The 19316-nt window shown below is 53.4% G+C and overlaps 1 protein-coding gene across 1 annotated transcript in view; it reads right to left on the bottom strand.

The window, feature by feature from the left end:
* Positions 1 to 19316, bottom strand: part of Sptb (spectrin beta, erythrocytic) — a 128035-nt gene that overhangs the window by 5939 nt on the left and 102780 nt on the right. The window contains exons 25-33 of the mRNA XM_052739540.1: positions 18290 to 18494; positions 17643 to 18017; positions 15430 to 15674; positions 14078 to 14216; positions 13578 to 13662; positions 12133 to 12329; positions 11818 to 11867; positions 11242 to 11317; positions 432 to 694 (exon numbers count right to left, since the gene is read on the bottom strand). Coding sequence (XP_052595500.1) covers positions 432 to 694; positions 11242 to 11317; positions 11818 to 11867; positions 12133 to 12329; positions 13578 to 13662; positions 14078 to 14216; positions 15430 to 15674; positions 17643 to 18017; positions 18290 to 18494 — 1635 coding nt within the window. The remainder of the gene's footprint in view (positions 1 to 431; positions 695 to 11241; positions 11318 to 11817; positions 11868 to 12132; positions 12330 to 13577; positions 13663 to 14077; positions 14217 to 15429; positions 15675 to 17642; positions 18018 to 18289; positions 18495 to 19316) is intronic.

The following is a 19316-nucleotide window of genomic DNA, read 5'->3' as shown; positions in this document are numbered from 1 at the left end:
TCATGTTCCCCAATCGTCTCCCATATTACAGCAGGGGAAGTGAAACCCAGGTGGGTAAAAGTGAGACTTGAGCAAGACCATGTTGTCGGCACCAAGACTTCCTGTTGCCCACCCCTGGGATAACTGGCCAGCGCTCACCATGAGCCCGCTGTGTGCCGGGCACGGCACAGCATCCATTCTGAAAAGGCCAGCTGTTATCATCATCCATCCTCATTCCATTTTACAAATGGGGAACCTAACAGGGATTTGGGTCATCTTTGATGAGCTCACAGTATTTGAACTCAGAACCCAAATCAAGATAGCCGTTTCCTATCATGCCAAGTAATGCCAGGGATAGTCAAAGGCTCAGGTACACCTATGTCACCAAAGCTCTGCTGGCGGAGTGAGCCCTGGAGCTGCTCAGCCTCCCCAGTGGCCCTTCCCCAACACACCTGTTAGAGGCCTTCTTGTTGGGCCCCTCTAGGTCATGCTTTCTGCCCAGGTAGCCCTCCATCTGCACAGTGTGCCCGAGGTCCCGCTGGGCTGGCAGCGTCGTGGGCTCATCCCCCTCACTCAGGGGCGTGTCCAGGACCTTAAAGAGGGGCTCTGTGGCAGGCCTCTCATCCCCAGCGGATTTCTCCTGCTCTTCCTTGTGGTGTCCTCCTGGCAGGGGTGGTGGCTGCAGGTCGTGAGGCCATGTTCCTCTTTCTTCCCCCTGCTCAGGGGCACAAGAGAGGAGCATGTCTTCATGAAGATTCAGGCCAGGGGTAGCTTTTCTCTGGCACTTTCCACCTGAGCCCACTTCTCTTCTCCACAAGCTGGCTCCTCTGTAACGCTTGCGATGGGTACCTACTCGTTTCCCTGGTCTCTGGTTCCATTTTCCCAGACTTCACAGCGGAGCAACCCCATCTCCATCTTAATTGGCAAAAGAGGGTTGTTAGAGGAGATGGAAGGGTCTGGTGATGAACACGTCCTGGGTGGGTTTCAGGACTGTGGCCGAGCTCTCTAAGGCCTGCTCCAGACGCCAACCCTGCTTCCTCCAGATATTTCCAACTATGAGACACTGGGGGTGGGGGTCTCTGCAAATACCTTGTCTGCAGAAAGGGCCTGCTGCGTGGACACATTACAAGCCAGCTGGATGCGAGTGTTGAGTGAGTACTCTTCTGTAACCTTCACGTTGTAACCCAAACCCTAAGGCTCCCTCACCTCCCTCGTACTATGCCGGATCTTAGTAAGTTGAGACGCGATCCCCTCACCTTATCAAACAAATGGAGTCTCTTCTGGCTCTGACAAGTCCTCTCCTGTCACCTGGTGGGAACTTGTTAAATAGGGCAGGGGTTCCTAGCCATCCCTGGTTGCTTGTCTTGTGGAAGTGTTGTGCTGTTTACCTCTGTGCGGGGTCCCTGCAGCCCAAGGCAAGTGTGGGAAGCAGCTCCTTGCTGTAGGGATCAGTGCGGATGAAAAGAGAAGGGCCATCCCCTTTCCTAGCTGGACGTCTCATACAGGGCCTCTTTGACCTGTCCTTGTACTTGAGGCAGCCGAATGTGGGGGCAGTTAGCCTCCCATTGCCAAATGAGGCAAGACCAACAGGAGGGTCTTCTGGATGGGTACCAAAGGAAGTAGTTTCACTTGGGCCATGGGGCTAGTGCCTCATTCCTGTGGCTGACTGCCGCTATCCTCAGGATCAGGTGGGAAGGTGTCCCCAGCAGGCATATATGGAAGCCTGAGGAGTCAAGGCCAGGGACATGCAGCCCTGGAGGACCAGAGTTACCCAAGCAGTAAAGGGATCGCTCTAGAGTCTACTCTATCCGCCCTACACCAGCAACTGACTGGAGGCTCAGAAGAACGCTGGGAAAGAGCAAGGAGAAGGAGGAGTTAGGGAAGAAAAGGCCATGTTCCTTTCATTGGGAGCTTAGCCTTTCCCTGTCCTGAAGCAGAGGGTGGAGGGTATGGGTACCACACTGGACATACAAGGCTGAAGCTTGAAGCTGAAGCTGGGTACTTTTAACAGCTGCAATGACTGGGCTTTGCCTGAAGTGGCGCTATGGAGTGCCGAGTGAAGTTCAAAGGCAGTGGTGAGAAGCTGTCTGTGTGCCCATCACATTAGTGCTGCTCAATAAACAAGCTCTTCAGCAGGGGTCTGGGAAGATTTCATTCAAAGAAAGGGAAACCTGGCTGGAAGCATTTGGAAACCACTGACCAAACATTTTTATAGATAATGAGAAAAGTGATGCTCAGAGGTTAATGACTTTGGGGATGTCATATAGCTAATGGGTATACAAAGTAATTAGGAGAATATGCTCCCACAATTGGGCAGGCCTGCATTTTATTCCATTTCCTTTGCTTTGTTAGAATCCCTTGAGGGTTGTGGCCAGGCCACTCTTCCCTGCGTATGCTGACGAATTCATATATCCGAGTGTGTGCCATGAGCCAGCATCGACCCCAAGGCTCTGAAGGCCCTGACATGTCTGCACGGTTATTTTCTAGTGAGGAGAAAGAGCAGGAACGGCAGAGATGGGACCTGAAACTTCAGTTTGGAGTCCTGGGGCCCCTGTGCAGCCTACCTTCTGCCTCAGATAGGAAGTTCTGGAGGCGGTCACCAACACAGAAAGGGAAGCCTCTTTCCATGGTCTACCTCTCAGCCCTAGACTCAAGTCTAGAGGGGCTTTTTTATCCTCTTGGAGAGGGGTCTCTGTCCAGAGGGCCAAAGTGTGAGCATGATAACTCACACTTCCTTACTTCTGCCTCTACTAGAGATAAGCCCGGAGGGGCTGATGTCTGGGCGATGCCACACAGGCGCAGGGAGGGAAGCCATCAGCCTGTTACAAACTGTATTTGCTGGCCCTCTTCCAGCCTCTGTCCTCTTGCATTTGCTTCCTATGCTTTTAATTCCACCCCCTTCCATCCTTTCAGAAACTGGCCTTGGGAAAGCAAGGTAGCTTCAGCTAGGGCTGACTTTTTCCTGCTGCATCCAGGGCAGAGAGTAGCCAAGGCTGGAGCTGGGGTGTTCCGAACACACTTGGCTGGGTTACGAGTTAGCTCTGAAGCATGGGGGGTTTCCAGTATATGCAAAGATTTCTCCTCTGGTCTTGCTTTTGGAGTGGGTTTCAGTGCGTCCTGCCTCTCACCCCACACAAAGGTCAAGACCTGAGAGGGAGGAACCAAAAATGAGGGGGTGGTGGTGGAGGGCTTTGGCTTTGGGGGTCCTCAGTTCTCTCCTGGACCTGGGAGATACATAGAGGAAGAAGATTGGCTGGAAGGAAGATGGATGCGGAAGGAGAGGATGGGGAGGCTCCAGGGACTTTCCTTCTTTTCAGCTCCCAAGGAAGCCTGGCCAACTTCTGGAGGAGTAGGGGATGATGGGGAGAGGGAAAAGAATACCCCTTCCACAGTTGCCCTCCCCTTCTCCATCAAACCATGCCACGCTGTACACCTTCCCTCTTTCTAGTGCCCAAAGCCCATGTGTTGGGTCAGATAGACCTGGGGTTAAGTCCCTGAGTGTCCATCTAAGGAACAGGAGAGGACCCAGCAAGTCACTAAGCCTTCCTGATACTGTCTGCTTGTGGGGCGGTACTTGGGTCCACTTTATGAGTAATTTGAAGCCCTTCAGAGTAAGCTAGTATCTGCAAATGTTGGCTGTTATGATCCCAACTCCTCCAGACCCATCTCCCAGCTCCGCTGAGCTGTTGTGGCCAGGGCCTGTGTGGTCAGTGAGAGGACCATCTCAAATCGGGATGCCCCAGGGACTACTCCTTAATGGGGCATCCTAGCTGCCTGCTGGCAGGCAAGACCCTACCCACTACTTCCTCTGCTGTTTTCTGTTGGGATATCCCGAGGCACCAGATAGGAACAGGGGCACTATGGTGAACAGGTAAAGCCCGTCAGGGCAGCTCAGGTTCATCCTGAAGCACGCAGAGCTTGAAGATGAAGGTGAGGAGAAGGTGCCTCCTTTGAAGGCAAAGGCAGAAGTCAGTAGGCTGAGGTCAACAGGGCTGAGGTCAACAGGGCTGAGGTCAACAGCGTTCCAGGAAGGGCCTGGTAATTCCATTAGGAGTCTTACAAAGATCTCACAACTTGGTGAAGAAAGACCCCGAGGGACACTTTACCTAGCCTTATATCTATCTCCGTGTTCGGAAGTAAAGACAGTTCTTAGAAAACTACTCCTGGGGTTCTGACTTGCAGATCAAGTTCACGAGACAGCAGGGAAGTCAGAGAGGCTGCCTCCTAGCTTAAGGTCAGTCCTGCATGTGGTGTGCCTGAAGCATGAGCATGGTTGCCGCCGAAGTCTTTACTCTGCAATTCCTAAGAGATTAGGAATTTCCCCTGGGACCTTTTACTTGCAGCTGCGCCTAAGGGGGAGAGGAATGTAGGTAGAGTCAGGAATTTTTTCCCTTATTGGGAAAGCAAGGCCCACCGGAGAAAGCTGGAGGTGGCAGGGACAGACGGGGACCCCACGGGAGGCAAGAAGACATTCTTAAGACTTCTGGAGGCTGAGAAGAGGTCTTGGGGAATGACTCCATCAGCCAGTCCTACCAGAGATCGGAAAACTGGGTTCCAGAAAGTCCAGGGATGATCTGGGGTCACACAGCATGTTAGTGGAGTCAGGGCAAGGGTCCACAGCATTGAAAGGTAGGCAGCCCAGGACCCTGGGCTAGGCCTAGGCATGTAGGTGGTCAGGGAACCAAAGGAGCCCAGTGGCTGGCCAGAGACCCACCCATTCCCTGGGCTGCCTGGCCCTAGCTTCAAATCTGCCGTGAATGAATGTGAGGCCTGCAGTGTTGCTGAATGAGTTAGTTACTCCCTCTTTCTGGGCTGGATGCATCAAGGATTTCCAGTAAACAACTGGACAATGACCCCATCCAACAGTGGAACCAGAGGTCAGATTGGCAGATGGCCAGTGCAGAAGGACCAGTCTTGCTCAGGTCTCAAGGGTAAACAAACCAGGGAAGAGATAGGAAGAGGTGGCAGTTCCCTTGTTCTTCCTGGAAGCAGGCAGTGGACTGAGGGGAAGAGCACTGTGCCTGTCCGGCAGAGGAACCTGGTAGAAAGTGTCTGGAGAAGGAGACTCTGCTCACAGCTCAGAGAGTTGCTTTGCATCCAGCGAGATGCACATGTTAAGGACAGGCAGGTTCTGCACAGGCACTGGATGGAGGAGGTGATCAGAGCCCCTGGTGACCTCTCCGCATTCAGGCCTTGGTTATCAGGAAAACTCAGGTTCTGCATCACTGAGGGGTGTCCATCATTGGACATCACCCAGAGGAGCTGCAGACAACCTAGAGGAGGATGCTCGAGCTACCTGGAGGAAAGTCCGGCTGGGAGGTGGTGAAAGTGTCTAGACACTAAGTGGGGGGGGGTAAGTGGGCAGGGTGGGCCTGCAATATGAGGAGGCCCACATGCAGTGGACAGGCTGGTTCCTTTGCTGATTTGCACGATCAGTGAACCACCTGCTTGGATCATGTCAGAGAAGGGCATTGTTTGCTTATGGAGGGGCATTATGGGAAGAAATGACACCAGAAGAGCCTTGTAGGACCTCAAGGGACTGAAGCCAAGCAAGGGGAAACTCCAGGCTCCTGATGCCAGGGCGACAGCCACTCGAGTCTTGGTGGAAACTTGACAGAGCCTTGCAAAGCCAAGCAGGTCATGTGAGCTTGGCTTTTAAGCACACTGTCTTGCCAGGAAGCTTGGTTGGGTGGGGGAAGTAGACAAGGGAGTGGGGAATTTACTTCACAGATGTTGAGAAGTGGGAAAGAAAAGTGGACAGAATGGGTTCAATTTCTTCTGGGGACTGACTTGAAGGTGTAATCCCTGGATCAGCCAGCAGGTGGTGTGGGGGACTGCATGCAGACCATCCATTCCACAGGCCAAAATATCCTGGTTCAGGACCACAGGGTCTTCACAAAGTTCTGAAGATGTTCAGTGAATTAAGATGTACCCATAAGCAAAGAATCCTCTACTAACAAGAGTTTTCTCCCTAAAGTTAATGTTGATGAGAACCAGGGCACAAGGATGGACCTCAGAACAGACTGCTCGACATTAGCAGTGTGGTATGTTCCATGACACAAGCCTGGAACCTATGTAGATGGAATCTCAAGGGTGGAGGCCTCCAGGCTGGTTAGTGTCTAAGGCCTTGGTAATGTTACAGTCCCTATGAGGGACAGTTTTTCTAAGCTGGGGTTTGGATGATGGGACCTAAAGGGCCATGTGCTAAGTGCCAGGTCCTCCACAAACGTTCTCGTTTGCAAGCTTCACAGCCTCTTTTACAGATGAAGAGAGCCAGGAGTTAAGGGGAAGACAAAACCTCCCCACAGTCACACAACTAACAATGGGAGGTGGAAGACACAGGTCTGCCTGGCTCTAAACGCAGCTCTCTCCTCAGTCCAAGGGTGTTTGTGTGTGTTTAATACTGTGACTCCTTCAAAAAATATCACCTGATGGGGTTCCCAGTCTAAGTGAGATGTGCCCAGCTTACATGAGGCCAGTTTGTGAAGGTGGTGTGACCACATCCAGGCTACCTGAAAGGGGCTGGAAACAGGGCTTGTGCTACAGAAGATTCACTGCTAGATGCCTTAGGCCACCAAAGAGTACCAGGTGATGGCAGGGTGGGCGGAGCCAGCCACTCTACCAGTTCAGGATATTTACTCTCTCCCCAGTGTCTGATGTCTTGGCCCCTGGGCTCTGGGGGGAGAAGGGTTGTCTAGACAGTCTGTAAAGGCAGTTTGAAGACAGCTGTTTGCAAGAGAAGAAAAAGAATCCGTTTGCTAAGTTGAAAGCAGCCAAAGAGATGGACACTTGGGGTGGACACAGACAGCTACCCCAGAGGAGAAAGGAAGGCTTGTGAGGAACAGGAAGTGTAGGGGATGGGAAAGAAAAGGCAAACTCGGGCAGTTAGCAAGCAGCCCCATGGATGGCAGGCCAGGAGATGGATGGTGAGGGGCTCTCAGGAGAGGTGGGGTTTGGGAGCAGAGTGGAGTGGCTCAATACTATACCCCAGGGGCCAGCTGTCTGTCTGAGATTGCTACCGGGGAGCTTCGACGAGATGGAGGGACTAGGTACAGGCCACTGGACAAAGCAAAGGGAAGTGGGAAGGCTGTTTGCAGGCTCCTCTTGGACACAGGAGGAGGAAATCTGGTCCACTGCCACCAGAGGAGAGCGAGGCTTCTTCAGGGGTGGGCTTCACCTGTGCTGACGTTAGAGGAGCTGATGGCTGCTGGATTCCTCAGTGACCTGGACCTCGGCACTAACTAAGGCACTAGCATCCAAGTAACCAGTTTCCTACCTACTTCTGCGGCACTACCAGACATTAACTGAGTCTCATCCTGAGTCCATCAGTATCTGGGACACTGGGACACATAGCTTGAAACAACAAATTTGAAGGGATTTTGCAGCAGAGGGGCCAGGCACTGGCATAGCAAAGAGAAAGCTGGGCACACCCAGCTGTGGGTAAATGTCCAGGAGAGCAGGTTTCTCCAGGGAGCCAGGGCACAGTGCCAGACTGCAGACAGACACGCCCTTGCCACGCTGACTCAGGCATCCTGGGGAGACAGAAACACGCCCAAGTTTGGGGCAACGCTGACGTTTGTTCCAGGCGGAGACTGCCCATTTGGAACAAACAGGATTTGCATTCGCTGCAAAATGTCTGAAAAAGCCGCTGTTCGGGGGCCGGGGAGGGGCAAGGACGGGGAAAGCTGTTGAGGCAAGAAGAAACTCAGCTGCTGTTCCACACCCACAGCACCCACCAACGTCAGAGCCTCACTGCTGGCTGCCGATTAAAGCTCTGCGCTGACGGGGAGGTTGCTGACGGCAACAGGGGCTGCAGCCGACAGCCTTTGCACAAAGGTGGCCACGGGCCCCTGACCTTAGTGCCCCCACAGCCCCCGGGGTACTGCCCCTCTCATCCGCAAGTGCTGGCCATTTCCCAAAGCCTCTGAGACAACGGAAGGAAGAGACAACAAGGATCAGAGAGATTCCGATCACTCCATCAGCTCTCCTCTGATGCTTAGCCTCAGTCCCCCAGGGAGCTGGCTGTGTCACCAGTCTTGGAAGGTCACACTTAAAAGTGGTGTCTGTGAACTGCCCTCGGGCAAGATGCTTCCCTGACAGCCTGCTGAAGCCTGACCATGATTAACACCCACAGTGCCACTCTCTGGAGTGGCCTTCATTCCCAGGATCCCCCTGCACTGCACACTGGGTCTAGCTTGGGGACCTGGAGGCAGGAAGGGTACGTCAGTTCCAGACAGAGGAGACTGTGTCTGGTACAGCCCCTAAGAACATCCATGTCGTTAAGGAACAGCAGTGTGGAGGTCTTGAACCCGGGGAAACTCACAACCTCTTTAACACCGTGACAGTCCACTTTCCTCCTTCCTAGGGGAAGAACATCTTCTGGAAGATGGAGGACTCTCAGGCAGGCCCCCAGGCCTTTCCGAGGAGAAGGGAAGGTACATAAGGCAGAGAGGAGGGTGTCTGCCCCCTTACCAGAATGTTCTCACGCATTACACTCTGGGTAGACGCACCAAGAAGCTACCAGCCCCCCTCAACCCTTTCCTCAAACAGGGACAAGGGCACATGTCCTAGCCCATGACCTCCTCCACCCCATCCTGGCCTCAGCATATCTGGTGGGGCCCCAGAGTTAGGAGCAGATGGCAGGAACAGGAAAGCCATCTCCCCCAACCTCTCCCTTGAAAGGCTACATCGCTGACACATGGGGATGTAGATGTTCTGCAACCCTACAAAGGGACCTTTATAAGGCAAGAGACTCAGAGGGGAAGGGAGAGGGGGAGGGGGAGGGCTCCAAACCCACACGGAACGTTCCAACAGAACCAAAGACCCCAGACATTCTGACTTCAAGCCTTGCTTGCTTCTTGTGATACTTTGCCTTTGCCCTGGCTTCACACTTACCTGTGAGACTTTTTTTTTTTTTTTTTTTTTTTTTTTTAACCAGAATGCACTCTAACATGCAGAGGCCAGGGACAGCGGTGGCATCGCACAGTGATGGTTTGGCAGCTCAGTCATTGCATTGGACACACACAGGAAGGGAAAGACTGGATTGGGGCCCACAGGGTGCTGCCCTGTGGGATGCACTATCCAGACAGGGCAAGGGTGCTTGGCCCACTCCCGTGCATAGTAACTCCAGCAGGAAGCGGCATGCATTAGTAAGGGCTTTCACACGAAGCAATGTAGCATGTGTCTATACTACAGGACCCGACACCAGACGGCACAGAGAGGACCAGCAGGAGAGCCATAGCACCCCAGGCCTACTCAAGAGAAGGCGCAGCAGACAGCTGAACCTTCCTGTGATGGGCCAGAGGTTCTGTGAAGGGCAGGAAAACGGGGCTGCAGTGAGCATGGCAGGCGCTCTCTGAAACTGGGTTGGGCTTTCTCTGCCTGAATGGGCTCCATCCTTTTTCTCATATCAAAGATGATTTGGAGTTAGGTCTTCCCCGTGCATCTTAAAGGCTTGGAAGGAAGCTGCAGCAGGAAGTCTGTCTCCAGGAGGCCCTGGGCCTGGTGCTCATTTGATTAGCAATCTGGTTGCTTTCTGGTACAGACATGGGCTGCTTTTCCCATCTGGTGAGTGGCTGGTTCCTCAGCAAGGGTCTCCCATAGGGGCTTACTCCCCCCCCCCCCCCAGAGAAACACTCAGATTTAATCAAATTTTATTCCTCCCAACCCAGTGGTACTCAAGTGTTGGATGGAGGTGGCTCGGGTGCACACGCAGTTACACTTGCACAGACGTACACGTACATGACAGACAATGGTGTCGAGATGCTCAGGTGGTCATGAAGCCCGCACACCGGGGACACCGCGGCATGCAGACACACAGGGATGCAGGGCAGAAGCGCGGGTGGAGGCAGGAGGCAGGGACGGCTCCAACCCTTGTCCACAGTCCATATCAGCCCCTGAGTTCTCTCTCCCTCTGGTGGGAGGAGGGTGAGGGTGGGGATGGGGTCAGGGGAGTTGGTGCTGGGAAAAGGGAGCCCGAAGACAGTCTACTACAGACAGGGTGATGGGAACAGCAGCAGGATCTTCGGAGAGAGGTCTTCCAGCAGAGCCCAACAGTGCCCTCTGCTGAGCATGATGGGCTGGTACACCTCAGAAAAGGAGACCAAAGGAACTGAGGGGTGTGTGTGTGTGTGTGTGTGTGTGTGTGTGTGTGTGTGTGTGTGTGTTTGAACAGGGATTTTGCACAGGGAAGTATATGCATCTTTCTAGGGATAGCCCGTGTAGCAGAAGTTCCCATCGAGGATGCTAATCTTTCTAAATCCCTACTCGGGTCACTCACACTCATGCTCACCTGGCCTCTGGGAATGAGGGTACACGAAGTATCTGCTGCTCCTGTGATCCCCAAAGCCACATGCCACAGGGATCCATGCACTGGGGCAAATCCCATGTGGACTCTTGCATTCTTCTCAGCCAGCTACTCCCCACAGCATCTCCCCAACCTGAGTCAGAGCCGCCGAGGCTCCCTGAACAGACAGGCTCTCAGGGTCCAGAAGAAACTGCTAAGGCTGTAGGTCCCGGGCCTCTGGAAGCCATTTTTCTTTAAACCGCTCAGATAAGGCTCTGGCTCAATGTTCTGTTTTATAAACTGGGGGCTTCCCTGCCGTGCTCAGAGCTCTGGGGTTCTCCTCCACACTTGCAGGACTCTAGTCTGATCTTGCCTTAGGGCCATCTCTCTCCATAGTCAGACTTCTATGACCCATAGCCTGTGGGGGGGGGGGGGGGGATGGGCTCTGCCGAGAAAGAGGAAATCTACTGGAAGGGTGGATATCTACACTTGGCTGCATGGAATGCCTGTGGGTGGCTCCGGCAGGAGGAGTCGGTCTGTTGGTTCATGTGCCTGCGTACATGTATGTGCCAGCATGTATATGAAGGAGGCACTGTGCTAAGGACGGACTTTGAAGGAAAATGGGGAGACCATGTACCCCAAAGAATCACCTCTGTATGAAGTGTTTCCCCTGTGCTGGTGGTGAGATGTATTGATCCCATAAAATTGATTAGACTAGATAAAGCCAAACTTGCGGAATCATGTTGGTGGGCTGGCTTCTGGGTTGGAAGGAGAGTACTTATTTAAGAAATAAAATCTAAGTATAAAAGTCGACTGAGCTAAAGGAGGCTCCTTAGAGAGGGCAGGGTGAGGGTGGGGACCAAGCAGATCACCCCGTCTGTCCTCGCCTTCCTCTGCCCTGGCTGAGCCTATTCCTTGTGACCAGGATCAGGCAGCAGAGACTCCCAGGAACTAGACAGGCGGGACATGAAACTGACCGGGGATGTTCTCTCAGTGGCGGCATGGTGGACCTGGGGCGTCTCGCCCGCTGTCTCGCCTTCCTCCTCTTGAGGCCTAAGGAAGACACAACCCCTCTTTAGTGACAGGTGTCTTCTCCCAAGGCCTGGTTTTCTCTGGCTCTCCACCCAGTGGGAGCTCAGAGCACGTCCAGTGCATGATCCTTGCCTCTCCTTCCCGGAGGTGCTCAGCAAGGACATGCCCCAAGGCTTCATGGGAAAAGTGAAGATAAATACTTCAGAAATGGGTGAATTCCGTGCGAGACAGACTAAAGGGCCGTGTCCGGGGATCCCCCAGGGAGAGGTTGGCATAGCAACAGCCACGGCTAGTCACCCCTTCCTTTCTGTATGGGGCTTCAGGCTTCTGTGCCTGGTGTAACACAACTCTCAAGCTCCGTACATTCCGAGTTGTGTTGACAGGGGACCCAGGAGAGGCCAAAAGTTTTTTGTTCACATGACAGCTGCTGATCAGTCGCTTCCTTCTCCTCCTCCTCCCCAGTCACCCCTTTTACAGCATGCTTGGCTTCTTGTACATAGGCATATGGTGCTGACACTCACCCAGGTTCCTCTGTGGGTCTCTCTGGAGTCTGGCGTTCCTTAAGCTCAAGCTGGGGGAGGAAAAGGTAAAGAGGTCAGAGCAGCCACACAGGGGAGCTACAGTCTCAGATGATCTAAATTTGGCCCTGAACCCCAACATGCCCTAATATTTGAAACCCCGAGTCACATCCTTTGTTTGGTGCTTACACATCAGTACTTTCATGTACCTGTTCACCCTCTTACCCTGACAAGTACATGACAGCTGGCTGAGAGTACCGTGGAACAGCCCATCCCAAGAGCTGCGTGCGGGCCCCCCACCCCATGACCTCAGCTCACCGTGGTGGGCTTCTCCAGGGCAGCAAAGCGCTCTGCCCAGCTCGCAGTGGATTTCTCAAAAGCTTCATGCCTCTTGATGAGTTTTTCCACACTGTCTACTGTGTGTCCAAAGTCCCGGCTGGCCAGATAGGGCTCCTGGGCAATCAGCCACGCCTCGGCCACAGAGGCATCCCTCGAGAACTGGCAGACCTCCAGCACTGTGATGAGAACAAGCCACAAGCCCACCCACAAGGCCCAAGGGCCAGTTAGCACTCAGGGATCCCTCGACTACATGGGTATTTTGCTCAGTGGTGAGTTTCTGTGTAAATCATTCTGCCCCCACACTAAAGACCTACCCTGTCTCTACCAATGGTTACATAGCCACGTAAAATTTTACATGTAAATCTCACCCTGTCTCTACCAGTGGTTACACAGATACATAATATTTTTCATGTATATAACTTTACTTACATAAATGTCAAATTTTATATATGTATATATTTTATTTTTATTTTTATTTTTTTGTGGTGCTGGGAACCAAACCCAGGCCTCTGTGCATGCTAAGTAAATACTTTATCACTGAACTTCATCCCTAGCCCTTAGCTTTTGAAATGCGTCTCGGTGTTCAGCCTAGGCTAGCTTCAGACACTCAATCCTCCTGCCTCCACTTCCCACGTGCTAAGATGAATGGCACGTGCCACTATGCACAGCCACAGCCATATATTTTGTTTTATTTATTTATTTATTTATTTATTTTTTTAGTTTTTGAGACAGGGTTTCTCTGTGTAGTTTTGGACCCTGTCCTGGGTCTCGCTCTGTAGACCAGGCTGGCCTCAAACTCACCGAGATCCGCCTGCCTCTGCCTCCTGAGTGCTGGGATTAAAGGCGTGCGCCACTGCCACCCGGCCCACAGCCATATTTTTAAAGCAGCCGTTGGGACCAGCTCCACGGTGGCTCACATTGTCTTGCTTTAGGGAGCAATCCCCTGCCTCAAATTCTTGCTCTTGTCTCTCTCACACAGTGACAGACAAGCAAGCATGGGTCCTAACTAGTCCTGGCTTTATCCTTGCTCACAGCAAGGATACCTTACCTGGGAGGTAAGATTTTCTTCTCTCTCTTCTCAGCCTCTAGCTGCTAGAGGACAGAGCACCTCACCTCCATAGAACAAACTACTAGAAGGACCCAGGAGAAACTAGTGCTACCTGGCCTTCCCAAGCCACAACTCAGTAGGGGCACCAACCTGGGCACAGGCAGGGCTGGAGTGGATGGGAAGGAGGAAGGCAGGGGTAAGAGGGTGGAACATGTGGCTGCCCAGGCCTTCTGCCTGCCTCCCCTCAGGCCGGTGGCCCAGAGCGTTGTCCCCGAGTACTGCCATGGAGTTTCCTCCAGGCACGGTGTGGTACTGCTACCTCCAGTAGGAGGCGCTGGACCCTGCCCTCAGGACCCCAGCCCTGAGCTATACTCACACATCTTGAGCCTGTCCGAGCGGGCCTCCCACTTGTCATTCATCTCCTGCCTCCTGGACACCACTTGCTGCAGTTTCTCCCGGATCTGTGGAGAGGAAAGGGGGAAGTCCAGGCTTTGGCGATGCTCCCTACCGTCGGGGGCAGTCCCAGACAGCTTCGAAGAGCAAGCTTGGTCACACAGCCTGGATTCAAGGGTTGCCGCTGCTACTTGCCCCGGGTGTAGCCTTGGGAAAATCACTTCATCCTTCTGAGGCACCTGTAGGCGTCTCAGCTGTGAAGTAGGGTCAACATCTCAGAAAGTACGTGCACATGTGGGCACTGGGTAGGCACGGGCTCGCTCTCCTTTACTGAGCGCCCATCTCCTTAAGGCAGGGGACAGGCTTGTAAGGCTATGATTTCTGGTCTGTAGGCACCTCAGCTCCTTGGAGGCATCCTCTCCTCTCCACTCCCTGGAGCTGCTTGGCCAGCAAGCATGGGGACAGGGACATGGAGGGACCCACCTCTTCTGAGGCCTGGTGTTGCCTCTGGAGCAGGGATTCCCCGAGTTCTAGGCAGGTGCTGAAGTTCTTGGCCCTGGTGTTGATCTCAGCCTTGATACCCTGGTGATACTTCAGGAGCAGTTCCACAGAGGAGACATCCCTGGGGGCAGGAGGGGCCAGAGCAGAGATGCAGTTTGAGAGACAGAATCGGACCACTCAGACCTGCCTCGAGGAGTCTGTCCCGATCCTTTCTTCTCTCTGGCTAGCCTGGAATTCCTCTTCTGGCCCAGTGCCAGCAGCAAGACTAACATGTTAGTGTCTTCATTGGCCACAGCAAGGGGAAGAAGGACCCCAGTGAAGCCTGGGAATATTATTTGACGACAAAAAGGAATGAGGTACTGAATCATGCTACCTGGCGGAACCTTTGAAACAGGCTATGGGAAAGAAGCCAGGCACAGGAGACAATGTACTATGTGACAGCATTTATACAAAACATAGAGAATAGGTCGATCTAGAGAGACAGAAAGTAGAAAAGCAGCTGCCCCAGGGGCCAGAGAGGGAGCATAGTGAGTGACTGCGCATGGGAATGTTTTTGTTTGGTTTTGTTTTGTGGTGATGATGAAATATACTAACTTAGATTGTGGGCAATGATTGCATAATTGGGAATATATGAATACCGCAGGAGGATAAACTTTAAATAGGTCAAGGATGGCGTGCAAATTAAAGTAACGGAGGCGGAGGGAGAGGGACAGAGATAGGTCCCCAATACCTGCTGAGGTAGAGGTCCAGCCCCACCTGATTTCAACTGCCCATGAGTCTGACCCTGCCCCTTACGGACAGTCAACTTATACAGAGCTTTAGGCGAGTGACCTTGACATCCCAGTGCTGGGGAAGAACTGTCTTGAGCCTGTCCGGTTCTGGATATACGAGTCATGTACTTTCACTGAAAACTGTGGTCATGGTCCCCTTGGAGAATCGATATGACTGACAGCTTTCTCCTTTTACTTTGAAAAAGTCAGTCCTCCCAGCAGAAGATAAACCCTTGTGAACCCAGATCAGGTCTCTGGTACCCCTCAGGAATTCCCATGCATTGGGCAGTCTGGGACCATCCTTCAGGGGAGGAGCCTTGACTCTCCTGGGGTGTCCTAGAGCAGTGGTTCTCAACCTGTGGATCACAACCCCTTGGGGGTCGAAAGAAACCACAGATATTTAAATTATGTTTCATAACAGTAGCAAATTACAGTTATGAAGTAGCACAAACGTAATTTTATGGTTGCGGGGGTCACCACGACAGGAGGAACCGTATTCTGGGGTCGCAGCATTAGGAGGGTTGGGAACCACTGAACTAGAGCGTCCCTGAGGACACCTCTCACCTGGGTCTCTCCTGGGTCTCGATCTGCCGGATGATGCTCTCCATCCAGGAGAGGAGGTCACGAACCATGCTGAAGAAGCGGAACTTGTCTGCCGTGTCCACCAGCTGAGCTCGGCGCCCAGCGCATGCATCGAGCAGTGCCTGCCAGGCTGCGGACACCTCCTGCTCCTTGCCCTGGATGGCATCTGCCTTCTCCCCGGCATACGCTGTCTGCAGGCGGGTGGCCACATCCTGGAACTGCTGCACCTGTGGTCAGGCGACATCGGATCTCAGTGTACGATTGGAAGGACAACTGTGTGGTGATACTGTGTTCCCCAATCTATTGTGCACCCTAATAAACTTATCTGGGGTCAGAGAACAGAACAGCCACTAGACATAGAGGCCAGGAAATGGTGGCACACACACACACACACCGTTAATCCTAGCCTTCCAAAGGCAGAGATCCATCTGGATCTCTGTGAGTTCAAAGCCACACTGGAAACAGCCAGGCATGGTGACACATGCCTTTAATCCCAGGAAGTGATGGCAGGAAGCAGAAAGGTATATGAGGCATGAGGACCAGGACCTAGAGCTGGTTAAGCTTTTAGGCTTTTAGCAGCAGTTCAGCTGAGATCCATTCTGATGGGGGCTCAGAGGCTTCCAGTTTGAGGAAACAGGATCAGCTGAGAAGTTGGCGAGGTGAGGTTAGCTGTGGCCTGTTCTGTTTCTCTGATCTTCTAGCATTCACCCCAATACCTGGCTCCGGGTTTGTTTTTATTAATAAGACCTTTTAAGATTCATGCTAAACAACTGTCTCCTTCAGAGTCCTCCCTAGGGCGCTACTGGAAAGCAGGGTGCTACAGGATGGGGTCCCTTGCTCTAGCACCTCTGCCTACCCAGGGCATGTGCTGGGCTCTGGCCCAGGAGTAGAGAGTGGGAGGGTCTGTCCCAACTCCCTTGGGCCTCCTCAGGAGTGCAACAGCGAGAGAAAGCACTGACCAAGCCCAGTCCTGGAGATTTATTTAACTCTCTTCCTCTTTACAGCCATCCATCAAAGAGGAACTGTTATACCCCTGCTTCTGTGATGGGGGAACCGACGCACAGGGATGCGAGGTGGGCGGCTCCAGCTTCCTCCCGCTGATCAAGGGGACAGCTGGGACTGGAACTGCTCACCCAGGTCCCTGGTTCTTAATCCCCCTGCAGGGATGCCTCTTCAAGGATAGGTCTGCCCAAATCCTTTGACTGGGGCACACCCAGGGACAGGGAAGCCTCTCTCCTGAAACCTCATGGAGCCAGCCATCCCTGTCTCAGGAGCTCTGACACCCCAGATACAACAGTGACATGCCAGGCCGCACCTGGAGGACAAATCCCTAAGCTGAACCAGGGGGTCCAGTCTCCCTCAGTGCTCCCTCCCTGAACCCTGCAGAGCTGGCTCAACTCTCCCGACTCCACAGGAAGCCTGGGGAGCTGGCAGCTGGAGTCCCTCACTTCATCCCTTCTATCACACCAAGCTCAGAGGAATCTAGAGTCTACACAGGTCCTGCAGGGTATGCCTATGGGATCAGAGAGGGAGGGGACTTAGGCAGATCGTAGGGACTCTAGAACCCCGTGAAAGCCAGACCTGCCTGACAGCTAACGAAGCCTGAGGGGTCTCGAGCCGGGGCACCCGCGCCTGGGTTCCGGCTCCACTTTGTGTCTGCCATGTCCCAGGCAACAGTGACCCGCTCTACGACATGGTCCTCGTCTGCAAACACAATGGGAGTGCCTCCTCGGAGATGGCGGTGAAGACCCAGCAACTACGCACATCACTTGAAACAATACCCAGGCCTGAAAAGGCACTGTCGTGCCAGCTCGTAAACAGTACACAAGCCAGGAGAGACGGTACTTGAAGAACTACTCCTGAAGCTAACAAATTCCTGAGAGCTGCGGGGCTGGTTGTCTAAGGAAGATAAACTTGATGCCCATTCTAGAGGTTCCCCCCCCATAGGAGTCAAGTGCGGTCCTGACACCAGGAGAAGGTGGTTGAGATGCCCACACCGGTAAGAAGTGGGTGGAGGGGGCTGGAGAGATGGCTCAGAGGTTAAGAGCACCGGCCGCTCTTCCAAAGGTCCTGAGTTCAATTCCCAGCACCCACATGGTGGCTCACAACCATCTGTAATGAGATCTGGCGCCCTCTTCTGTGTACATAATAAATAAATAAATCTTAAAAAAAAAAGAAGTGGGTGTGGCAAGTACCTGCACACCCAGGAGGTGGAGCTCCCGCTCGAAGGCAGTGTGGACCCGGTGGAAGGACTCAGCCGTGCTGGCGTCCAGCCCCACATCCTCCGGTAGCTCTCTATGCTTCTCGTCTATGAGGCCCAGGATCTCCGTCCCTGTGTAGAAGTAGCGGTTCAGGTCGTAGGAGGCAGCCAGCAGCTGCATGCGGGTGTCGATGAGCTCCAGCAGATCGGCCCACATGTCGTTCAGCCCGTCCTTCCACTCGGCGATGGTGGCTGCCTCGCTGTGGCCTGCATCGATGAGCCGCTCGATGATAGCATTCACGTTGTCCACCCGCTCCTGCCCGATCGCCCCGGTCTCCCGGGCAAAGTCTCGGAACTTGTCACGGAGCATCTGGACATGGGGTAGATAGAATGTGGTTAGCTGGGTGCAGGGGCATGGGGTCACTTGGCCAGGGTGCCACTTTGGCCACCTGGAGCTGGCCGTCCTACTCTCTCCAGAGTCCACGGTCCGGTCCTTCGGTCCCTCTCTCCACGGGTGTGACTGCGTCTCCGTGCGATTTCTTGCAACAGGCAGGGGAGTGAGTCATGTGGGTCTGGGGTGATGGCTGCCTGTGTCTACTGAGTTAGAGGAGCGCAAAGAGAGTAAGAGGCGTGGGTACTCACCGTCACGTGGTCAAAGTCTTGCCCCATCTCTTGGGATGAGGCCACCATCTCCTTTTCTGTAATCCACTGCTCCAAGTCGTCCGCCTCTCTCTTCAGCTGGAACAGGTGGTACATGTTCTCTAGCTTCCGCCTCCGCTCTTCAGCCATGTCCTTCAGCCCCGCATACTGCTTATCTACTTGCCCCTGGAGTCTGATAATCTGCTCGCTGGGATTCAAACCAAGAAATGCCTTAAGGAAGGTGAGCAAGAGCCAGAGCGGGGCTTGGGGGTAGGATTCTTGCCTAGCAGGTTGTGAGGTCACAGGCTCCATCCTCAGTACAACAAAACAAAGCAGAAGAACCCGGAGTAGCTGGCTCTCCAGGCCCCAGAAATTACAAGGGCTTTTCCAGGCAAAGGATTGGGGAGAAAAGGAATGCCCGCCCCCCTCAGGGGACAGCAGGATTGTATTGGAATTCTGTCCGGGCAATGGTACAGAATTCTCACAGTACCTCTCTCTCCGGGGAGGTCACAGATTCAAGTACAAAGGGTGAACCTCTTCACTACCCTCCCCAAGAAGCTGATGGGGTAGAGCTTGGATGGAGCTTCAGCAGGAGTGACCCCAATTATCTCTCCAGAAAAGGACAGAACCAGAGACTCAGCTCTTGGGGCTTCCTGGGAGATGTGCAGGGTGGGTGCCGAGGAAACACGGTGGGAAGGAGGTGTGCCCTAATGGTAGCTGAGGAGAGGGCCGTGGAGGAAGCAGCCTGTGAAGTCCGGCCAGGAGCTACCTGACTCCTACCTAAGGATTTGCTGTGAGGTCCTGAAGTATTTTTTTGGAACTATTAAAAAAAAAAAAAAAAAAAAAAAAAAAAGAAGCAGCAGCAGCAGCAGCAGCAGTTTTGGTGTTCAGGGTCTCTCAGGACAGGGTAACTCTTCCAAAGAGCAGAGTTCTCAGTTCACCGGGGCACTCTGACTCTGACCTTTATATAGTCAGTCGCCGTGGCCTACCTTGTCTGACTCCTTGGCACAACTCAAGAATAAAAGGGAAT

This window comes from Peromyscus californicus, unplaced genomic scaffold (genome assembly GCF_007827085.1).
Source record: "Peromyscus californicus insignis strain IS unplaced genomic scaffold, ASM782708v3 Scaffold_15__1_contigs__length_86483966, whole genome shotgun sequence".
NCBI classification, from domain to species: domain Eukaryota; kingdom Metazoa; phylum Chordata; class Mammalia; order Rodentia; family Cricetidae; genus Peromyscus; species Peromyscus californicus.
Note: the sequence above shows the minus strand (reverse complement) of the source record. Positions and strands in the feature narration are given on the sequence as shown.